Source organism: Heloderma suspectum, chromosome 1 (genome assembly GCF_057233095.1).
Source record: "Heloderma suspectum isolate Gila_16-S chromosome 1, 16-S_ref, whole genome shotgun sequence".
NCBI lineage: Eukaryota > Metazoa > Chordata > Lepidosauria > Squamata > Helodermatidae > Heloderma > Heloderma suspectum.
The window spans coordinates 143,962,866-143,987,591 of NC_139458.1; the positions used below are offsets into that span (position 1 = coordinate 143,962,866).

The 24,726-nt window shown below is 46.4% G+C and overlaps 1 protein-coding gene across 2 annotated transcripts in view; it reads right to left on the reverse strand.

The window, feature by feature from the left end:
* Nucleotides 1-11,960: 11,960 nt before the first annotated feature.
* The window catches only part of CTDSP1 (CTD small phosphatase 1), a 44,415-nt gene continuing 31,649 nt past the window's right edge, over nt 11,961-24,726 (reverse strand). The window contains exon 7 of one of the 2 annotated variants that reach the window (XM_084805899.1): nt 11,961-22,926. In XM_084805899.1, coding sequence (XP_084662025.1) covers nt 22,798-22,926 — 129 coding nt within the window. In that variant the 3' untranslated portion in view covers nt 11,961-22,797. The remainder of the gene's footprint in view (nt 22,927-24,726) is intronic. The other variant, XM_084805933.1, reaches the window with a different exon arrangement.

Below are 24,726 nucleotides of genomic sequence, written 5' to 3' on the forward strand. Positions count from 1 at the left end.
ATGTGGCCATCTTCCAAAGTGATATCTGCCATTTTGTGTCAGCAATGCCGTACGGCATTCTACATAAGGCAAACAGGCCACCCTCTACGGAAAATAATAAATGGACACACATCTGACATCAGAAATGGCAATATTCAAAAACCAGTGGCAAAACACTTCACTGATCTTAAGGTGGCCATTATGGAGGAAATGAATTCAAAGGAAGATTAGAGTGAGAGACTGCTGAGTTCAATTCATCAACAACTTTAATTTTATCATCAGAGGCTTGAATCAGGATAAAGGACTGTTATCACACTACATGTGCTAATTGGCTTACCTAGTTGATAACACAGATATATGTGTTATCAATTACAACTGGACTGTGAATGACCACTGTTAATAGTGTGATTGTCAATTTTTGCATTTCATTTTCTTCTGACCTCACTGTTTACAATTCTTTGGCTCCACCCCCACCCATATGTACTGTATGTAAACCTGAAACTCTCCATAATACTCCATATACATCTGATGAGGTAGGCTATAGTCGATGAAAGTTTATGCCAGAATAAATTTGTTAGTCTTTAAGGTGCCACAAGACTCTGTTGTTTTTGCTACAATCTGTAACCAGCATGATGTCTACACAGGCCATTGTTACAGGTGTGGTGGATAGTGCAAAACCAATGCAGGTGCCATATACAGGGTGATCAGGTACAGGACAGGGACAGAATCCCATTTCTGTAATGTGATCTTCCACAACATGGTCCCCTCTAGATGTGTTGGACTACAACACCCAGCATGCCCCAGCCAGTCTGCTGAGGAAGGCTGCTGAAATGGTTACGTAAAAGAGGGAATTATGGCAGGTGCAGCTTCTCATGTGGGGGTGAGGAAGTCTGTAGCTGTTAATATTCCTTCTTTTCCTCACAACTATTAAAGGTGCAGGAGCCCTGTCCTTTTATTTTATTTTGTATCTGGCCATCCTACAAAAGAATGAGAAAAATCTGAAAATGAAACTTTTGACACCTCTTCCTCAAAATAGGAGACATGATGTATGTCCGAAATCAGCTAAAGGGCTCTCTTGCTGGCTACAAAGTGGAACCTGGTTCATTGCCCATGACGTCCCAAAAGTGGCCATTTCAGTATCCAGCAGCAGGGTTGGTGTCAGGGGCAGGCATCGCTGGGCCCACCTGCCAAGGCCCACAACCCTGCAGGGCGTCCCACTGCCAATGCCAAGATCCTCCTAGGCCTGCTGGTGATCCTCCCTGCTGTTATTGCTGGTTCACCTGCCCTCTTGGACCATGCAAGCAGGTACCAGAGTGAGGAGAGAAAGCACCTTTCTTCACTTGCCTCATGCTATCCCTCTGGGCAGTGGTACAAATGGAACACAGAAGCAAAGAGCAAGTGAACTGGCAGCAGGGACAGAACTGAGAAGGAGGTGAACCCACTCAGGGAGGGCATCTTGCCCAAGCCCCCCCTGCCCCCCCAACCTGGAGCAGTGAACACCTGGGACATGGAAGTTTACTTCATTATAAGAGGGCAGGTTTCTAGCACAGAATGAAGTCAGCCATAGTTCAGGCAGAAGGCTGGGAGTTCTGGTCTGAATAAATGGACCAAAACAAAAGTGATTATGATTTCCCGTAGCTATTGTTTTACTAATTAGCAGCCCCACAGAGCTATTCTGAAGATTGAGGACATGGGTGCCAGAGAGGGCATTTAATCCTTTCCGTAATGTAAATTTCCCCACCCCTAAGCTGCTATTAGCATGCCTTTTGACCCTTCCTGCAGTTAACAGCTGTTGAGGGGAGGAGCACATTTCCATTAGGGAAGGGGCATGAGAGGAAACACCCTTTCCCAGAGCACAAAGTCCCAATCTTCAAAGCAAACATTTTGGGCAGCTAATTAGCAAAAAAGAAGCACAACAGCACATAGGGCAGAATCTTCTGAGTGAGCCTCATTGAGAAGAATGTGCATTGGTAATAACCTCCAGACTTGGTTACTACAATGCGTTCTGCGTGGGGCTGCCTTTGAAGACTTTTTTTGGAACTTCAGTTTGTTTAGTATACAGCTGCTACTAGCAGCCTGCTGCTTTGCTGCTAACCAGGGCAGGCCCGAAGGAACGTATCGAGCCTGTTTTGAAACAGCGTGACAGGCTACTGGCCCACTTCCAAGCGTCATTCAAAGTGCTGGTGCTTATCTTTAAAGCACTACAACTTGAGATCTAGAAACCTGAAGGACTGCCTACTCCCAAATGTACCTGCCCATCCATTAAGATTAGGGGGGACACTTATGCATCACCCAAAAATACATCACCAAAACAGGGGACAAAAGAGAATGGTGATTTGCATAGCATTGACACATGCTAATATATAGGGGTAGATGCAAATCTAGAAATAAATACTATCATTTAAATAGAAATATAATACCTCTCACCACAGTGGGGAAGACCATGACCTGTGTGTCTGCCCAGTCTTTATGGGCGACTTCAAGACCCCTGCTTGACCTTCTCAGGATGCAATCCTATGCATGTTTAGACAGAAAAAGCTCCTACAACTCCCAACATTCCCCAGCCAGGAATGCTGAGGAATGCTGGGAGTTGTAGGACTTTATTCTGTCTAAACATATATAGGATTGCACCCTTTATCTTAAACTGGACTTGGACTGGACAGACCCTGAAATAGAGCACTGTCCTCTGAAAAATAGGACACATGGCTACCCCAGCAGATCTTCAGGGGAGGCCCTTCTCCGGCTGCCTTCTGAGTTTAGGCCGGTGGCAACTTTTGAGAGGGCCCTTTCAGTGGTGGCACCTTGTTTGTGGAATGCTCCTCCTAGGGAGGAACGCCTGACCCCTGCCATCTAGTCCAACCCCCTGCTCAATGCAGGATCTGCAATGCAGGATGCAACTGCAGCATCCATGACAGATGGCTGTCCAGCCTCTGCTTAAATACCTCCACCACAGGAGAGCTCCCCACCTCCGGAGGCTGTCTGTTCTACTGAAAAACAGATTGCACTATTAAGTTTCTCCTAATGTTAAGCCAAAATCTGCTTCCCTACAATTTCCGCCCATTGGCTCTAATCCTACTATTTGAAGCAAAAGCTGTTCCATCTTCTGTGTGACAGCCTTTCAGATATTTGAAGATCCCTATCATGTCTCTCAATTTTCTCTATCGCCAGGCTAAACATACTCAGCTCTTTCAACTGCTTTTCACAGGCCTTAGTTTTACTCCACCTTGCCAATGCCCTTCTTAAAATGTGGAGCCCAGAACTGTTCTCCAGATGTGGCCTGAACAGTGCAGAATAGAGTGCCTGGAACTATTACTTCTCACAATCTGGACATTTTGCTTGTGTTAATGCAGCCTAACGTTGCCCTGGGAATAATTTTGACTGAAGGTGTGGGTATAAATCATAACAGCAGATGTACATACTTTTTAAACCAATGTATTTCTCCTGCTTTCTATGTCATATTAACAACTTCAAAAGTGAGAGAACAAAAACCACATCCACATGCAACTAAAACCATATCCACAGAACTAAAACCACCACATTAAATCATTTTTTACATTTCTCATGTTCATAATCTAGAGTCCATTGGTTCAATGGAACCAATCATTCAGTTTCAAAATTATTCTCCTATTTTTATCTTGCCTTTACAAAATCCACATGCGTGTACTAAAAAAGCACAAGAACACAAGGGCACTTATTTATCACAGTAGTATACCATCCTTCCTCCAGGGAGCACACAACAACCCTGTATGGTGGGGTTAAGATGAAGGATTACTGTGAGTGGATGTGGACAAGGGTATCCATTAAGCTTCTTGGCTGACTAGAGATTTGAACCCAGAACTCCCCAGTCCAAGCCCAATATCCTATCCCCTCTACCACTCTGGCTGAATTTGAATTTGAATTTTAGTATCATGGGAAAACCAACCTAAAATATGTTATTAGCATCACTTATGAAAAGACCCCATGCATGGCAGGATGACACATACCTTATGGAAGCCTTCCCAAATCTGACACCCTCCAGATGTGTTGGACTACAACTCCCACCATCCTGGCTGGGGATGATGGGAACTGTAGTCCAACATATCTGGGGGGTGCCAGGTTGGGGAAGGCCACTTTATGGGAAGTTACAAGGTTGCCCTGTAAGGCAGATTTAGTTCTAGGATGCTGATGTAGGGGGTATCCTTGAAGCATCTAAGCTAGGAGTATTCACTGGTGACTTCAAAAGAGAAACGAGGAAGATCCCCATTATCTGCTTGATAATCCCAGTTAATATTATTCAAATATTAACCGTTTCCTCCTTTTCTGACTTTTATGGCTCCTGGAAAACCAAACAGTGTATGGGGAAGAGACAACATTTATGATGTCAACTCTGCCCCTGACCTGTGGACCCTCATCTTTTACTCTTCCTTGGGGGGAGAATTAGAATATAGAAACATGCTAGTCAGCCACAATTGTACTAAGGCACTGTGCCTAGTTCATAAACACAATGGATGTGTACAGGTGCAGAGACAAACTAAAATGAACAGCAGATAATGGCCATTGGAATGGATTTGGATTCTTCCGAACAGCCAACTGCTGTGTTCTTTTGGAAGAAATCAATTAAATGGTAGTTCTCTGTCATTCATGTTAGTACCTTCCCAGGTGAATATACAGTGGAGATGTGGTATGATGTTCCTTTCTAACAGTGATAGATAGCCTTCTCTGATGATGTGTATAAAATCACTTGAACTTCTTCTAAACTGGCTCTAGCCTGCAGTGCTAAATGCTGTGCTGCCACACTTTCTCTCTATAAGGCAACTCCACTGTAAGTCAAACCAGGCTTTCCAACAATCACCAGGTCACCACAACTATTTGTACAATAAAGCAGCTTTTGGGTGCAATCCTATGCTAGGATCCTGGCTAGGGAATGCTAGGAGCTGTAGGAATTTTTCCTGTCTAAACCTGCATAGGACTGCACCCTTAGTAAAGCCAACCACAAAATGCTTGAACTTCTCTGTTTAGGTGTCTTCTAGGCCTACCTGGAGAAGCCGGTGATTGAATCTGGGACCTTCTGCATGGAAAGGAGGTGCTCTAACACTGAGCCCTTCCCCACAGAGAGGCAAGCAATCCAGGAGACCAGTGATGGGGAACGTGTGGCCCTCCAGGTGTTCTTCGACTGCAGCTCCCATCATTCTTCACCATTGGCTCTGCTGGCAGGGCAGATGGGAACTGCAGTCCAGCAACATCTGGAGGGACAGACATTCCCCAGTCATGCAGACAACCATCTGTTGCTGGACACAATCTCTGGGTGGTACCTTAAAGGCAGAAAATGTGAGCCCTTGGGGAGCCCTGTGAAAAATAGCCTGACCCACTTACTCTTTCACACCTTCTGAGTCAACATCACCAATAGGATCTCCTTGTTTCCCATGATCCTCTAAGGTCCAATTAACATGGCCATATTACTCATGTAATAATAATAAACGTAAAATAATAAAAACACAAAAACAATATAGCTGCACTTCTTATATGATCACCATGCAGTAGCTCAAGATTAGGAAACAGCTAATCACAAATAGTATTTTCATATGGCTGCAAAGTATCTGTCATTGAAGGCCAGCCTATCGGCCAGTAATCTGATAATGTATTGGGTTGTGAGATCTTCAGCTGTGAACTGGGCCTTTTACTATTGTTGTCATCGCACTGTAGCACAATACATTCCAAAGATCAGTTGTGCTTGGTGGGATAAAAATGTTGCATTACTTTTAAACTACTGCATGTTACTTTCATCCTTTCGCATTATGTTAAACAGCAAACAAATGTGGCTTTTACTTTCTTTGTTCTGTTCATGCTTTTTAGACCTTGAGAATATCCTGGCCTTGGGTTGTGCCAGGTTGAGCTACCGTCCCTTACTGAATAAAGCCTTTTAGCTTGTCTAGCTACAGACTTTAAAAAAACAAAAATCTTTTGGAAATCATCCAGTAGAGACTAACTTGGAGGATAATGGAGAAATCCCAACCCCAATGGCTACCACCAGCCCCAAATGATTTGCTGCACTGCATCCAAGGTGTACTCGTCCCACCATCCCTTGCAACATAGTAGAAAATGTTGGAGCACAACTTTCAAATTATATGCTGAAGCTGAAGCTCAAATACTTTGGCCACCTAATGCGAAGAGAAAACTCTCTGGAAAAGACCCTGATGATGGGAAAGACTGAAGGCAAAAGGAGAAGGGGACGGCAGAGGATGAGATGGCTAGATAGCATCACTGATGCAACGAATATGAACTTGAGCACACTCCGGGAGAGAGCAGAGGACAGGAAGGCCTGGCGTGCTATGGTCCGCAGGGTCACGAAGAGTCGGACACGACTTAACGACTGAACAACAACATGCTGGTGCACCAAGAAATATTGCAACCAAAAGCGTTACTTCTGCTTGGGTTGTTCCTGCAATTTGGCCTGCCTCTTTTCCTGGCAGTCTGGCCTCCTAGTTTTATTTATTTATTTATTTATTTGAAAAAATTCTTGGCCGCCTTTCAGAGCAGAAGCCTCCCAAGGCAGCTCACAGCATTAAATACATAAGAACAGTTAAAATATTAAAAGCAATAAAAACATAAACACAGTAAAATAGCAATAAAAATAGCAATGAAAACTGACTTGAAAACCAACAAGAACAGCAAATACAGCAACAACAGTAAACACTACCACAACAGTGGGTTTGGCTTAATGCTCAGTTTTTGGCTTCTGCTTCACATTCAATGATATTTTCAATTCCCACTAGTTCTCTCGGGCCTACCCAAATGCATACAATGCAACTGTCCCTTTTTCCTGTGGGTTGTCTTTGGTAAATTACTCTCCCTATTGGGTGTATGTGCGTGCTTTAAAACAGAGGTGGAGGGGCCTGTAGCCCTCCAGATGTTGGACTCCAACTCATGCCAGACCCATCCAGCATGGCCAATAGTCAGCAATAATGGGAACTGTAATCTGGAGGGCCACAGATTCCTCACACCTGCTTTAAAAAATACCATTAAATGCACTTGCTTCTCTACTGCCCCGCCACATAACCACCTACTCAGATAGTAAATGTGGTGAAGTGTTTTGAGTTGCAGCTCTTCTGTAATAAGTACATCCAGAATAAACTTTCTAACTTTTTAAATAAAAAAACAACCATAAACTACTCAAAGGCCAAAAATGTAAACACAAAAATAAATAAATAATTATAATTGTTTTAAAAAGAAATTTTATTATCAGTTTACTAACAGATTCACTTTCATTATTCAGTGCAGGCCAGACTACTGCAGGATACATTTAATTTACAGCAACAAAAGAAGAACCTCTTGCAAAGTGTAATTGTGGGACGGGGCAGTGATAGTTGGTAGTCAGAACAGGGATGCTACAAGTACACAAGAGTGCCCTTATCTGTGAAATATGCCTCACCATCTGCTGATGCCTGCATCCCAAGCTGTTAGAGATGCAGCTGCAGTGGCCAGTTGAGAAGCTGGTAACCCCACATTCCTCACCTTCTGTCAGTGCAGCTAATGACCCCCTATCAGCATAAAGGCAACCCGCCTTGGAGCTTACCTGGTGCAGCTGATGCCAAGTGTTTTTAATACCCCCAAATCATGTATTCCTTTCTGTAGTTTGTTGCTGGCTGTTGTTGCTATGCCCTAGGTCTCAGTAAGAGAAGCAAAACAGTCCTGGGTGAGGGAGGGGGCAGAGCTCGCTGCCTGGGCTTGGATTATACTTGCTCTGTTAGATGGCCAGCTAAGTTTCCCACACCCACCCCTGGTTTTGGCCTCTAATGAGCTGAATTCCAGCAAACTCTCTCTAAAAGGCGGTGGAGTGGTGACTAGGGAAGGCAGAAGCTCATTAAGGGGACACACACACAACAGCAACAAAGGATGCCAAGCATAACCATGAGGAAACAGAGCCAGATCAGAGACTGAGGAACGAACAAACAAACATGATGAAGAAAATGGGCCTTTTTGCCGCCTCAGGATGGAACTAACAGACTAGGTCTGAAGGCACAATGGAAGAAGAGGGCAAGCCGAGCAGCCAGGGACAGAACCCCAACAGGACAGAACCATCCCCTTCAGAGCAGGGATCATGGGGAACATAGTGTAGCCCTCTAAGTGTTGCTGGACTGGAAGTCCCATCAACACCCACCATTGGCAATGCTGGCTAGGGCTGATGGGAGTTACAGTCTAACAACATCTGGAAGGCCACACTGTGTTCCCCATCACCACTTCAGAGGGATGTTGGATTAAACCAGGGGTGGGGAACATGTGGCCCTCCAGATGTTGCTGGACTGCAACTCCCATCAAGGCAAGGATGACTTCTCCCCGTCACTAAGATGGGAAGAGGTGAAATTCACACCCTTTGAGAAGCCTCCTCTCGTTTAGACTAGATCAATGAATCAAGGTAAGCTGGAGGTGGTCAAACATGAGATGGCAAGATTGAACATCGACATCTTGGGAATCAGCGAACTAAAATGGACAGGCATGGGCGAATTTAATTCAGGTGACCCTCATATCTACTATTGTGGGCAAGAATCCCTTAGAAGAAATGGAGTAGCACTCATAGTCAACAAAAGGGTGGGAAAAGCAGTACTGGGGTACAATCTTAAAAATGATAGAATGATCTCAGTACGAATCCAAGGCAAACCATTCAACATCCCAGTAATTCAAGTCTATGCCCCAACCACTGAGGCTGAAGAAGCTGAGGTTGATCGGTTCTATGAAGACCTACAACACCTTCTAGAACTAACACCAAAAAAAGACGTCCTCTTCATCATAGGGGATTGGAATGCTAAAGTAGGAAGTCAAGAAATCACCGGGATAACAGGCAGGCATGGCCTTGGTGTACAAAATGAAGCAGGACAAAAGCTAATAGAGTTTTGCCAAGAGAACATGCTGATCATAGCAAACACTCTTTTCCAACAGCACAAGAGGCGACTCTACACATGGACGTCACCAGATGGTCAATATCGAAATCAGATTGATTATGTCCTTTGCAGCCAAAGATGGAGAAGCTCCATACAGTCAGTCAAAACAAGACCTGGAGCTGACTGTGGCTCAGATCATGAGCTGCTTCTTGCAAAATTTCGGCTTAAATTGAAGAACGTCGGGAAAACCACTAAACCGTTCAGGTATGACCTAAATCATATCCCTGATGAATATACAGTGGAGGTGAGGAATAGATTTCAGGGATTAGACCTGATAGACAGAGTGCCTGAGGAACTATGGACGGAGGTCCGTAACATTGTTCAGGAGGCAGCAACTAAATCCATCCCAAAGAAAAAGAAATGCAAGAAAGCAAAGTGGCTGTCTGATGAGGCTTTACAAGTAGCTCACGAAAGAAGGGAAGCGAAAAGCAAGGGAGAAAGGGGAAGATATACCCAACTGAATGCAGAGTTCCAGAGAATAGCAAGGAGAGACAAGAAGGCCTTCTTAAGTGAATAATGCAAAGAAATCAAGGAAAACAACAGAATGGGAAAGACTAGAGATCTCTTCAAGAAAATTGGAGATCTCAAGGGAACGTTTTGTGCAAAGATGGGCATGATAAAGGACAAAGAAGGCAGGGACCTAAGAGAAGCAGATGAGATTAAGAAGAGGTGGAAAGAATACACAGAAGAACTATACAGGAAAGATCTGAATGTCCCTGATAGCCATGATAGTGCGGTCACTGAACTTGAGCCGGACATCCTAGAGAGTGAAGTCAAGTGGGCCTTAGGAAGCATTAGTAACAATAAAGCTAGCGGAGATGACAGTATTCCAGCCGAGCTATTTAAAATCCTAAAAGATGATCCTGTTAAAGTGCTGCATTCAATATGCCAACAAATCTGGAACACTCAACAGTGGCCACAAGACTGGAAAAGGTCAGTTTACATTCCAATTCCAAAGAAGGGCAACGCCAAAGAGTGTTCAAACTACCGCACCATTGCGCTCATTTCACATGCCAGCAAGGTGATGCTCAAAATCCTACAAGCTAGGCTTCAGCAGTATGCGAACCGAGAACTACCGGAAGTACAAGCTGGGTTTTGAAGAGGCAGAGGAACTAGAGATCAAATCGCCAACATTCGCTGCATCATGGAGAAAGCAAGAGAATTCCAGAAAAACGTCTATTTCTGCTTCATTGACTACACTAAAGCCTTTGATTGTGTGGATCACAACAAACTGTGGCAAATTCTTAAAGTGATGGGAGTACCAGACCACCTTACCTGTCTCCTGAGAAACCTGTACGAGGGTCAAGAAGCAACAGTAAGAACCAGACATGGAACAACCGATTGGTTCAAAATTGGGAAAGGAGTACGACAAGGCTGCATATTGTCACCCTGCTTATTTAACTTATATGCAGAGTACATCATGAGAAATGCCGGGTTGGATGAATCAGAGGTCGGAATTAAGATTGCTGGGGGAATTATCAACAACCTCCAATATGCAGACGATACCACCCTAATGGCAGAAAGCGAAGAGGATCTAAAGAGCCTCTTGTTGAGGGTGAAAGAGGAGAGTGCAAAAGCTGGTTTGAAACTCAACATTACAAAAACTAAGATCATGGCATCTGGCCCCATCACTTCCTGGCATATAGAAGGGGAAGAAATGGAAGCAGTGACAGATTTTACTTTCTTGGGCTCCAAGATCACCGCAGACGGTGACTGTAGCCATGAAATTAAAAGACGCTTGCTCCTTGGGAGGAAAGCTATGGCCAACCTAGACAGCATAGTAAGAAGCAGAGACATCACCTTGCCGACAAAGGTCCGTCTAATCCAAGCTATGGTTTTCCCAGTAGTAATGTATGGCTGTGAGAGCTGGACTATAAGGAAGGCTGAGCGCCGAAGAATTGATGCTTTCGAACTGTGGTGCTGGAGAAGACTCTTACGAGTCCCCTGGACTGCAAGGAGGTCAAATCAGTCCATCCTAAAGGAAATCAACCCTGAGTGCTCATTGGAAGGACAGCTATTGAAGCTGAAGCTCAAATATTTTGGCCACCTAATGCGAAGAGAAAATTCCCTGGAAAAGACCCTGATGCTGGGAAAGACTGAAGGCAAAAGGAGAAGGGGACGGCAGAGGATGAGATGGCTAGATAGCATCACCGATGCAATGAATATGAACTTGAGCACGCTCCGGGAGAGAGCGCAGGACAGGAAGGCCTGGCGTGCTATGGTCCATGGGGTCACGAAGAGTTGGACACAACTGAACGACTGAACAACAACAACAATGCGCTCTACATGGGGTTACCCTTGAAGACGGTTTGGAAGCTGCAGCTGGTACACAACGTGGCGGCTCGCCTGATTAAAGGCGGCCGCCACCGGCAAGATCACATCACTCCAGTGCTGAAGGAGCTGCACTGGCTACCAGTTGTTTTCCGGGCCAAATTCAAGGTGTTGGTTTTGACCTTTAAAACCCTATATGGTTCTGGCCCAGCCTATCTCAAGGAGTGCCTCCAGCAACACCAGACAGGCCGCTTAACAAGATCAGCCTTGGATGGCCTTCTCTCTGTCCCATCAGCCAGGACAGCTAGGCTGGTGAGGATGAGGGAGAGGGCCTTCTCTGTGGTGGCCCCCACTCTGTGGAACTCCCTCCCTAGGGAACTCCGCCATGCCCCCTCTTTAATGAGCTTCCGCCATGCATTAAAAACATGGTTGTTCAGGCAGGCATTTGGGCTGGGCTAGGGTAATTTTAGAAATGTGATGTTTTAATGTTGAATTTTATTGTATAAACTGTTTTTATTGTTGTACATCGCCCAGAGTGGCTGGGTGACCGGCCAGATGGGCGATTAAATACATACATACATACATACATACATGCCTATCGGGGGTGTGAATGTCACCTAGACCCATGTCGAGAGGCCAGGCAAGTACATCTTAGTGATGCACAGCGCACACAAAGAAGCATCAACAATTACTTTAGTAAGTTACTGACCACTTACCTCAAGGAAAGTTGCGAGATCTTCCATATGGATGCCTCTAAACCATTTTGACATGGCCAAGGTGAGGGCAATAGCAAATGTTGCAATACCAATGGAATGTTTTTTTAAGCTTGACATGGCAGTGACATGACTTCCAGCTTTTAGAGAAGTGTTGTTATTGGGGAGATTAGAAACCATAATTAATAAATATACATTTAATATAATGTGGGTGTATGGGGGTGGGGGGAGTTGGGAAGCCAGTAAATCTCTAGTTTTTGGTTTGTTTGATTTGCAGACTTTGTGTATACAAAGGGAATAGTGAAGTAGAAAGCAACCAGGGCATTTGGAGTCCATGTGTGTAGGAAAGAAGGGGCAAGGAGACGTGAAGGAGAAGCACTGGCCTGTGATGGAGTGAGGGGGCATGGAAATTGCCCTGTTTGCAAAATAGCCTGGCAAGAGTCAGCATTTTGTACTCTCCCTTTGCAATTCAGTTCCACCCAGCATCCTTGCACTTTTCCCACATAAAATTGGACCTTTTCTCTGTTTGCCAAGATAGTCTGAGGTTCGTCAAGAAGTCCAGGAGGCACATGGGCTTCGAACCCCTCCCCTCCCCCATGTGGTGGGGCAAATGAACTCAAATCTGGGAGACAGGAGAAACGTGCCCAAGCTTTGGCCCTCCACTGGACTCCCATCCTTCCCTCTTCACAATGAAGTGGTCTCTAAGGGACGGGCAGTGCTGGGTCCGGGTTTTTGACGGCCCTTGGGCAAGACACCCTCAATAGGCCCCTCCCTGAGTAAGTCCGCCTTCTCACAGCCAGTGTCACCAGCTGCTTTTGCTCCTCGCCCGCCTCTTTGCTGCCGCTCGCTTGCTTGGCAGGCAGATTGCCGGCAAGCAGGCAGGCAGGGTGCCTACTGCTCCTCCTCACCATCGCTGCTATCTGGGCCAGTGCAAGAGGCAGGTGAACAAGCAGGTTGCCGTGGGGAAGAGGAGGAGCCGCTCCAAGGGGTTCCTGTCAGCGGGCCCCTGCTGGGGTGTGGGCCCTCAGCAGGTGCTCAATTATGCCTACCCTTGACATGGGCCCTGAGTAGGGGTGTCAACCCTCCTCCAGCCTGAGGGCGAAATTCAGTTTTGGAAACGCTCTCAGGGGAAGGGTGTATTCCAGTGGTGGGCAGGGCTGAAGGCAAAGGGGGCAGGGCCAAAAAATACCAGCTCATTGAAACCTACAGTTCTTACTGCCAGTAACTAAGCCTAGGAGAGGCATTTCAGTCTTTAAAAACTACCAAAGCCAGGAAGCCACCAAATGATTAGTGGTTGGGAGAGGGGGTGCAGCCATCTGGAGAAACCAGGAGGGCCAGATTGGGGCAAAGGCACAAGTTAAGGCCGGACAAGAAGTGAGCCATGTTGCTTAACTACCAGTATACTACTATTTGTATACACAGTTCTGGGCTCTTAAAATGAAGGTTGCCACTGGATGCTTGAAAAAGCAGCCCTTGCAGTCCAGTTCCATGTACATTTACTTAGAAGTAAATCCCACTGAGTTCAATGAAGCTTACTCCCAGGTAAGCACGATCAGGATTGCAACCTAAGAGATAGCACAATCCCATACATGTCTACTCAGAAGTACGCTCCATTTGGTTCAATGGGTCTCACTCCCTGGTAAGGATGTCTAGAACTGCAGCCTCAGCCAAGCAAATAGGAAGCTGAAGTACAGAAGACAGGAGTTGAAGAGGCAACTGGTGTTCATTGACAGGGAACTGAGACATGCCTTGCTTGCTAATCATCTGATAATATGAGGCTGGAACCCATGACAGGCAGGATATTTAGCCATTCCTATTTAGGGGGCGGGGCTGTAGCTCGGTGGCAGAGCATCTACTTTGCATCCAGAATGTTCCAGGTAGAGCTGTGCGCAAATGTCCTCTCAAAATTCTCCACCTTATTTGTGGGAAGAGAAATATGGGAGACAATTTCACTGAATTTCTCCAGCGGGGAGGAGAAATTCTCAACAGCTTCTCCCAGGTAGCTGCTCACCATTGGCAGGCTTGTAGCATAGCATCTTTCTTTTTCCCAAGGGGTTTGGGGGTTTTCGTGCTGCAACAACATCAACCGTCTTGGCAGGCCAGCTCCAAATTTGCATCCACCACAATGCAGGTGTGTGGGGGAGTGTTGTGTTTAGCTCCAAGGATGAGGTGGAGCTAGTGCTCTGCCCAAATCTGTCCTCCAATTTCTTGAAAGTTTTCTCCCCCATGAAAGAGGCTTTCATTGTTCTGCCTCGTTGAGGATGTTTTATAATGTATTTTGTGGTGTTTTTGAGCTTACCTAATCACAGCTAAGACTCCCAGGCTGCCTGCACGTCCTGAGCTGAAAAAGCCCTATGGGAGGAATTACATCATGGGACCTTAAACTGGGCTTTAATTGAAGTGCAGGAAGATGAGGAGGCTACAGGCTGCTAGAGCGATGATTGTACAATGAAAAACAGGGCCCTTGTGTGCACTCCTGAGCCACCTAAGCAAGGTAAGCCCAAGAAATCCAGCCCATGAGAATTTCTCTAAAATTCTTCACCATTGAATTTCTTTTCTAAAGCAATTTCTCATCTATCAAATTGAATGAGAATGGTTGAAAAAATGAGGGAGAAATTTTCAGCACAACACTAGTTCCAGGTTCAATCTGTGGCAGATCCAGTTAAAAGGATCAAGCAGCAGTTGTGGGAAAGACTTTGGCCTGAGACCCTGGACCCATCAGAGCAAGCAATACCAGGCAAGATGGACAAATAGTCTGACCTGCCATAAAGCTAGCTTCAAAGTGATCCTATCCCAGGAAGCCCACCCCAAACCTCCTTGGTTTTCTTGTGCCCTCTAGTGTGGGAGTAGAGTACTTGGATGAAGAGGGCTGCACAACAACTGCATGAAGTGTAACCATGCTTTTGGTTACAGCAGCAGAGAGATGTTTGGGCAGTGGCTTTCCTGGGTAGAATACCCAGCTCATGGATGGGTGTCTAGAAGAGGGACATCTCTTTTCCCACAAAGCAATGCAAAACAGATCGTGAGATCTATTGTGAGGGATTGGCTTCTGATGTCGACATTTTGGTTCAGCACGTGTACACGTGCAAATATTTTCTGTTACCTTGCTGGATGGGAGCCCATCTAGCCCAAGGGTGTCAAACCTCTTTCAGCCCAAGGGCTGAATTCAACACTGGAAAAGCTCTCGGGGGCAATGCTCCAATGGTGCATGGGGCCAAAGGAAAAGTGGGTGGGGCCAAAGACAAAAGGGGCAAGGCCAAAATACCCCCAGTACCAGCAGATTTTAGGTTAATTCTCTTGCTGTTGGTAACTAAGCCTTAGGAAAAGCATTTCCAACTTTTAGAATGGGAGGGGAAATTGCACAAAGGCCAGAGGAAAAAATTGGCAGGCAGGGGAAAGAAGGTGGGGCCAGAGGAAAGAGATTTGGTCATCTGGGGAATCCCGGAGGACCAGATTTGGCCCATAGGCCTGAGGTTCAACACCCCTGATCTAGCCCAATGTTTTGCTTCCAAAGTGGACAGCCAGCCAGCTGACTCTGCGAAGTTCACAAGGCAAGGCACAGAGGCAACAGGTATCCCTGCTATTTGCCCTCAAGAGTCTGGTACTCAAGAGGTAGACTACCTCTAAACATGGAAGCTCAATTTAGTTCTCATGGCCAGTAGTCTCTGATATGTCTATTTCTCCATGATTTTTCATAATCCTTTTCAATATGTGAGTGGGGAACCTGTGGCCCTCCAGATATTATTGGACAACAACTCCCAAGATGGCCAATGGTCAGGGATGATAGAAGCTGTAGTTCCATATCTGGATGCAGCAGGTTTCCCACCGCTAGTTTGAAAAGCCACCTCAAAGCCATCGTGCAAGGGTGCATTCCACAAGTTACTTTTGCATCGCATGCTGAAGTACTCATGTATCTTAAATCATTTTCATTGGATAACAAGAGTTCTAATATGTCGGGCAGGCTTCCCAACCTGGTGCTCTAAAGATGTGTTTCCTATTCTGCACCTAGGAAAAAGAAACCAAATGCAGTTACAAGATGGGGGATACGTGGCTCAACAACACTACAAGCGAGAAAGATCTTGGAATTGTTGTCGAATATGAGCCAACAATGTGATGTGGCTGCAAAAAAGGCAAATGCTATTTTGGGCTGCATTAATAGAAGCATAGCTTCCAAATCCCGGGAAGTACTAGTTCCCCTCTACTCAGCACTGGTTAGGCCTCATCTGGAGTACTGTGTCCAGTTCTGGGCACCACACTTGAAGAAGGATGCAGACAAGCTGGAGAGGGTTCAGAGGAGGGCAACAAAGATGATCAGGGGACTGGAAACAAAGCCCTATGAAGAGAGACTGAAAGAACTGGGCATGTTTAGCCTTGAGAAGAGAAGACTGAGGGGAGATATGATAGCACTCTTCAAGTACTTGAAAAGTTGTCAGGGAGAAGAAGGCCAGGATCTCTTCTTGATCATGCAGGACACGGAATAATGGGCTCAAGTGACAGGAAGCCAGATTCCGGCTGGACATCAGGAAAAACTTCCTGACTGTTAGAGCAATACGACAATGGAACCAATTACCTAGGGAGGTGGTGGGCTCTTCCACACTGGAGACATTTAAGATGAGGCTGGACAGCCATCTGTCAGGGATGCTCTGACTTGGATTCCTGCATTGAGCAGGGGGTTGGACTCGATGGCCTTGTAGGCCCCTTCCAACCCTACTATTCTATGATTCTACAACCCTCATCACCCCCAGCCAGCATGTTTCCCCATCCTCAGTTTAGCTTTTCCCCCCACTGGGATGCTTCTCCAACCCTGTGATCAGTTTGGTTGCTTTTTTCTGTATTTTTCCCATCGCCCAGCAATACCATAATCTATGTGAGATGGAGCTGGACAACACAGTGCTGGAAAGGCAACCACACCACATATGCAATTTCATTTTCTATCCCTCCTCTAATAATTCCTAACACAGAATTTGCTACTCATGGCTGCTGAGCACACAAGATCGTTTTCAGTAATCTTCCAACTATAACTCCAAAATCTTTCTTGGCCAGTCACAACCAATTTAGCCCCTATCAGTGTATCCTCAGTATCTTCAGAGTGTGTCTAATATTCAAATGGGTGCGTAGGTGAGCAAAGCTACGTAACCCCATCACTTGTATAATCTCACTCTAAGAAAAGCTGGACTGATCAAAGAAATCACCTTACCTGTTTTGAGTTTCTTCTTATTGCCCATTATCAACACAGCAGCAACTGCTTACACTTTATGCTACACAAAAAGGCAGAGACTGTTCTTATGGGTTTGTAATTTTTTTTCTTTAAAGATTATTTTACAATTTGAATCACACGAGAAGGCACTTTTGATCTGTGATTTTCTCACTCTCTTGTTCATTATTAAAAGATCAGCTTGTGGTCAACAGATACACAATGAGAGTCTGAACGGTGGGGAGCAACTCCTTCTCCATGCACAACTGGTTGCGGGGAGACTAGGCATTAAGGACTAGACGCTTGTGATGTAAGAACCTAAAGTGGCACCCTCCTCTGCCACTGCAGAAAACACAAGAAAGCAGTGCAAGCAACGAGTCTTGGTTGTACTGACTAGTTGGAAACTTGGAGCTCTTTGGAGCGTTCAAGTTGGCATGGAGAGGGCATCAGCTTTTACTTTTCCAATAAAGTGCTGAGTTTTCTCAATACTGTGTTAGAAAATTCAGGTTTGGGTGCTGGCACTGAATCTGCCTCTCCTCCCCCACTAAGAAAAGATGAAAGGAGGGTGGAAAAAGGCAGTTTGATGGAGAAAGGAAGGGGGACAAACTCCCTCTAAGGAAAACTGCTCTTGGAGGCTGGCTTGCAACTACTCAGCAAATATCATTCCTGGGGTAGAGAGCCAACCTCTGCCCCCATCAACCATGAGAAAAGAAAATGGTGGAGAAGGGATGTATGGACAGAAGCAGAGAAAGTGTGCAATGAGACAGGAAGGGAAAGAAAAGATGAGAAGGAAATCTCTTCCTTCCCAGGGAGCAGCTGTAGGTATTTGTTATCTTATGCAGATGTGGAACAAAACCACAAATTAGGTGTGGGGACAAGAGCTTGGAAGGGTTTCATGTTAACCGTTGGCAAACAGTAAGCTATTAACACCAAGGCTCTTCATTCCTTTGCCATGGTGGAAGTGTTGTGGATGGGGGCAGGGGAAGCATCAAGTGTTTGGAGAAGGGGAGCGTGCTCTCCTGATAGAGGTGTCAATTCATGGGCAAAATCACTCCCCACCACATTTCCTTTTATACCAGAAATAATGACAAACCCACCAACCACACAAAAATAATTACCATCTCCCAGGAACAGTGTTACAAAATACAGCTATAAAAACCCTCAGATGGTTTCCCCCGCCCCCCTCCATTGGTTTTTTCTTTGTTTTCCCTAAAATATATACACATTATACATATTTATATCATCTAAAATGTGCCCGGTTAGAATTCTTCTTTCTGCATCCTGTAAAAAATAATCTACCTGAGTGAGGGGGTAGGGGAGAGGTGGCAGAGGGGTTTGTCTGGATGGACCTCAGAAATGGGAGCATTTTGCCTGTTGGGGTTGATGGATCAGAAGTGGCTTATGGCCTCTACGAAAAGAGCTCTCAGTACTGCCAGAATGGAGCAACTGCTGAATGGTCTGTGCAGAGGACCAAGAGTTTTTCTTACAGCACACAATATATAAGAGATGGGGGTGGGGGAGGAGCGGGGGGGAGAGAGAGAGAGAAGCAGGTAGAATGAGATGTATTTCAGATGGTATGAACTCAGCCAAACTTAGCTCCTCCACTGGAGAACATTGGGTGGATGTAAATTGGGCCTTGTGCCATCTTGAGAAGACAATTAATTGATCAAGGCAGAGAGACAGAGAGATGTAGATCAATCCTGTTGCATGTTTACTCAGAGGTAAGTCCCACTCTATTCAATGAGTCTTACTGCCTGGTAAATGTGCAGCACAGGATTGCAGCCTTAATTCCGCCCCCCCCCCACACACACACACAGAAGGGTAGCCGTGTTAGCCCTGTTGCTGCAAGAACAACAAAGAGCCTTTAAGGGGCCACAGGACTCTTTGTTATGGAGAGAGCAATCCCATGGCTGCTAGACAGCGGCTAGACGGCCATAGGATACGTTGTTTTCCAGGAACCGACCTCAGAGCCCGGGATCCGAGGTCAGTTCCCGGAGAACCGACCACCCCCCACATCTGTGCTGCCTTGGAGGCAGCGTGGAACAACTCCATCCTCCCCACTCGCAAGAGGAGCACGGAGCAGCCGAAAAGGGGTGTGTCTGGTGGCGTTCCAGGGCGGGGAGGGCAGAAATGCCTGTACAACACTGTATGTGTGTACAGAACCGCAATCAGCTGTCTAGCCAAAAATGCAGGGCAGGAGAAGTGTGGAGGGAATGATCCCCTCCGTGCTTCTCCTGCCCTGCTTTGGATAGGCGGTCGGCTCCAAGTTTGGAGGCGGCCACCTATCTGGATAGGATCGCGCCCTAATTTAACTTAACGTTGATATAGACTGGGTTAAAAGGAATTACAGAGTGACCAGAGATCTATTTCTGTTCTGTATCATTTTACATGCTTTTACCCTTACTTCCATTTCATTTCTACATTAATCTGAAAATTTAAAAACAAAAATCCTTTGCATGTTTAAAAGGGAATTTTGATACATTTAAACTAAGGAGAACTATGTCACAGCATTTGGAGATCTGAAAAATCCAGTGGATAGCTAAGTGTTGATTTACATATTCATCCAAAATCAGGTCATTTCATATACGAATGTGCAAAAATTGAATTCCTCAAGCATCCCTAGGAGTGACTATGGATTTATGGGGTTTTCCCATATAGTTCTAGCAGTAAATGCCATTGATATGCAAGCAGCAAAGAGAAAGAAAAAAAAGAGGGGAGAAGAATTAAAAAATAAAAACAAAATCTCTTTTCTTTCTCTCTCTGTTCTCTTTCCTTTCTCTCATTCTTTCTCCTCTGAACTTCGGAGGCTTGGAATTTGAATGGGGAGGGATTCAGGAGGGGGTTGTTGCAACAGTGTTGTTTTTATTATTCCATCAAAAACAAAAAAATTAAAAACAGGGCACATTTAAGAATTATTATTATTGTTTAAAAGGACTGTTTTCGTCCACTGCATGAGTGATCTGCAGTTCTCATCATTGCAGGATGACATGAGCTTTGCTGAATTTTAAAAACCAAAATATTTTACATTCCTGAAGGATAGATCCAGCAGTAGTTGTTAAGTCAAGGGAGGGCAACTTGTGGACCACAGGATGTTTTTGGCCTACAACTCCCAATATCCTTCACCACTGGATTTGCTGGTTAGGGCTGATGGGAGTTGTAGGCCAAAACATCTGGAGGGCCACAGGTTGTGCACCCTGGTGTTAAGAGAACCCCACCTTCAAAAGATTTCTAGGCATCCTGCATCATCCCCAATAAGAGACAGAGTGCTGTACTAAATGGACTTTCCACAGTCAGGTCCAATCTGGCAGCAAAGAGTACTTTGATCCATTACAATAGTAGTTTAGTAAGATTTAAGTGTAATAGTGTACTGGGTTGCAAAGGACACCACAGTTGCTCCCTGGCAGCAAGGTTCAATGTGGTCCTTTGCGCCGTAGTATCAACAGGCCACTAAACCGCCACCGAGAGCCATGGCCTGTCCCATCCCTAAAGAATTCCATCCTGACATGGGCTAAGGCTCTAAAGATCTGTGGCATCATGTCCTTTCTTTAACAAATAGCCAAAGACAAGAGGATAAAAGGCACAAGGATTTCTTGTATACAACCCCCCCCCCCAAAAAAAAAACATTTTAAGGCAAATTCATGGTGGCACTGGAGAAAACCCCAAGGCAAATCCATATCTTGTAGAACTGGATGGGGGCAGAGGACCCAGATGAGTTCATTCTGGCTCAAGCTTCTCTCCTGTTCAAATGGGCTTTCAAAAGATGCTGGGGTGGGAAGAAACATGGTTAATGGGATGGAAGGGCCAGCTTGATCTGAGCTAAAAGCCACCCTTGGGAACCTGTTGTGGCCGGGCTGTTGTCAAAGCAGCGGAAACAGAGGCCCCGTCCATCAGCACCATCCTACACCCAGTTGGTTCTCTCTTTCCTTTTCTCATCGTTCCCTGCAGATCCATCACTTCTAAAAGGCACAGTTTCCCCACATGCCCCATTAAGTCCAGGAAGATTACAGAATTCTAACTATAATCCCCAGGTTCTGGATGCAATCCAGGCAGGGGGATGGTGGGGTTTGAAGGCACTACAGCATAAAAGAGAAAAATCCACAGCGGCAAAGGAAGAGCCTCCTGCTTCCACTTTCTCTCTCTGCCCACACAATTTCTGGCCACTCTCACCGGGAGGGCAGAGTTAGGGCAGAGCTGAAGGAAAGGCCTTGGAGAAGCCAGAGGCTGGAGTAGGGCTGCCGTGGAATACATAGAAGCCACAAGGAGGGCAATCTGAATGTGTCATACTTGGGTCTTGTCAGACAGTATCACCAACTTCAGTCTTTTAAAAACTGGAACAAACTTGACTGTTCTAGAGATAACCTTCCTCTTCGGTACCAATCAACCAACAGTGCTAACTTTTCTCTGGGCCATCTTCAAGTTTGCTGTGAAACCCCCTCAACCCGCCCCCAAGCCCCATCTCATCTCAATCTCACCCCTAAAGTAGGGTTTAATATCAGAAACAACCTTCCCCTGCTCCAACCAATCACAGAACCAGCTTGGGGCTTTTGCTTCCAGATATGGGAAAGGCCGAGATTGAGTTGTGGTAGGGTCTGGGGCTGCTGTAACCGTGATTTTGGTCGTTCCGTCACCTCTCAAGGAGCCAACGTGCCCCAGTTGGCAAGACTGACAGAGCTGCTTTTTTTATCTTAAGTCTCTGCAAGAAAGAGCATTCCCCCCTTCTTGAGGTGAAACATCTCCTGCTCCTCTGTCATCTTGCCACCCATTCAGACAGAAAACTGAGTAAAACCAGGGATTCCCTCCAATTAGGAAAGGTTGTGAGAGAATTTTCCCCATGAAAGGGGAAAACAATGAGGAACAACAAACAAATCCAACCTGGTATCTATCCCAAGAGAGATCTTGCAAAAAAAAAGGTCCAATTTAGGAAAGATACAGCCCTCAAACCTGAGGCCAAAACCCCTCAGCCGAGTCATTCAGAAGCGGAAACACAATCTCTTTTACAGATGCAGCCAAATCCCTCTAAAAGTTCTATCCCCTTTTTGTATCTCTCCAGAACTTTTCAACAACAACCCCTCCCCACCCACCCCTTCCCCACTTGAATTCTCCCCGTTCTCTTAGGTCTCTGTCTCCAACTTCTCTTGGCTACTTTCTGCCTGGGATCTCCCCAGTCAGTCAGTGACCACAACCAGAAATACAGCAGGGGCAACAATACCACCCCCTTCCCAAGATATCTAGGACTTGTAAAGGAGCAGAGGGAGAACACAGAGCAGAGACAAGATGCATTGGGTACCAGGGGCTAGTCCTTGTGGTGCACCCCCAATCTGGTGATAAGAAAATAAGGCAGGGTTTTGTTTTCCCCCTTGGTTATAGTGTAAAGGACCACCATTTTGGTCCCACAGTGTGCTGGAGAGGGGGCGGGGGAAGAAAGGCTGAGGTCCTGTCTCCACAGCCCATAATACAAGGGGGACAAACCATTAAAACACAGCATCAAGGAGGTTTCCTCTCTGGGTTCAAGGTCACATTTGGACACTGGGGTCTGTCCTGGTGTCCCATGGGAACAAGTGCTGTCTGCTGTCCCACGCAGGGTTCTCTGTGCACTGCACTGCTCGCTGAGGTTGCCAGGGGCTAGGCTGAGGGGGGAGCAGCAGGCTGTCCTGCTCAACAGAAGGAAGCAGCTCAGATGGGCATACACCCCTCCTTCCCCTGCCCAAAGTCCCTCCTGCAGTCACTAGCTGCTAGTCCGGTGCTGCCTTAGCACTGTATACACGTCGTCCACTTTGCTGAGTCTTTCAAAGAAGGGCAAGAGGTCAAGAAGCTCTGTGTCGGCCATGTTGTCAAACCATGAAGCCACAGGCACCTGGCCGGGGGGAAAAGGAGGGAAGAGGTTAGGAAGCTGTCGGTAGTTAAAATATCGGCACTACTGATGTCAGCCCAGAGAATTCCTAATCAGAGGTGATGGGAGGCAAGGGAATGTATTTATTTATAACATTCATATCCAGCCTTTTCTCCTCTTGCAAGGAGGAACACAAGACAGCTTACATGGTCCTCCTCCTGTCCATTTTATCCTCACAGCAACGCTGTGAGGTGGATTAGACTGAGAGTCAGTGCTTGGCCCAAGTGGCCTAGTGTGTTTCATGGCTAAGTGGGGACTAGAACCTGGGTCTCCCAAGTCCCAATCCAGCGCTCTAACCACTACAACACACTAGCTCTCTTTTTCCATAAATGGCCACAGAGTCTCTTGTTTTGGGAGATGCGGCTTTGGGGCACCTTCAATATAAACAGCCGCTCCACCCTAGAGATGGATGCATTTCTCGGTCTAAAGAGTTTTTGCTAGAGATGGCAGAGAATTCCGCCACGGATCTCGGTGAGGCCGAATGCCAGTGCATTCGGCCCCCCAAAATCTGTGGCGGAACGGCCTGCCCCCCCGCCCCCCCCACAGACTCCCCCCCCCGGGACGAGACTTACCTGGGGCGGATCTTCCGGGCGGCAGCTGTGGCTGGTCTTCCAACCGGCTGCAGCCGCCATTTGCAGTCTTGTCGCTTTTTTTTTTTTTTACAAGACGTGATAGGCTACGTAAAGACTTACGTAGCCTATCACGTCTGGCTTTAAAAAAAAAACAAATACGCATACGCAAATGGTGGCAGCTACGGCCGCCGCCATTTGCGTTCCTTATTTTCGCCATCTTAGTCTACGTAACTATTTACATAGACTAAGACGGCCAAAAATAAGGAACGCAAATGGCGGTGGCCATAGCCGCCGCCATTTGTGTACGCGCGTTCTTTGTTTTTAAGCCAGACATGATAGGCTACGTAAGTCTTTACGTAGCCTATCACGGCTGACTACAGGGACGCAAATGGCAGCGGCTACGGCCGCCGCCATTTGCGTCCCTGTTAGCCAGCGGCCGGATGTCCAGCTGTTGGTGGAGCCGGCCGGCGGCTCCGCGGAATCCCCACGGAGTGGAGCCACCGGCCACGATTCCGGGTGGAGGCGCTCTGCACCTCCCGCTCAGTGAGGATTCCGGGGGGAGGGACAGGGCGCCTCCCCCCCCCAGCGGAGCCAGGTAAGGGGACTTTCGTGCATCCCTAGTTTTTGCATATTAGCACTGGGTGAAAGATCTCTCTGTGAACCGGTTTGGCACTTGTGGCCCTCCTGATGGTGATAGACTACAACTCCCATCATCCCTGACCATTGGCCATGCTGGCTGAGACTGGCAGTCTGGCAACATCTGGAAGGCCATGGGTTCCCCAGCCCTGCTAGAAATAGTGTTCCGTTTTGAAGGAATCCCGAAACCAATTCCGTGACAATGGCAGATCAGTGTATTCAAACTGCCCCAATAAACTTAAACTCACCTACCCCGTTGCCCCTGCCCATCCTCACTTGAGCTTATTACATCCTCCAAGATGCTCAGGGTGAGGTGACCTAAAGTGTTCTTCCCTACCACCACCCCAGTTTACCCCATCCTGCTTGGGTTCCCTTCTCTGCCTCTGCAAGGTAGAAAACTGTCCCTATTTATCTCATTGTGCAATCTGGTCTTTTCAGCCTTGTTCACCTGAGGGAGCTTTCCACAGCGAGGTGGAGAAAGCAGGCCTCCCAAACAAAAAACATCACCCATTCCCCATCCCACAAAACTCAGTCAGAAAGCTGCTGAGTGCCCAGC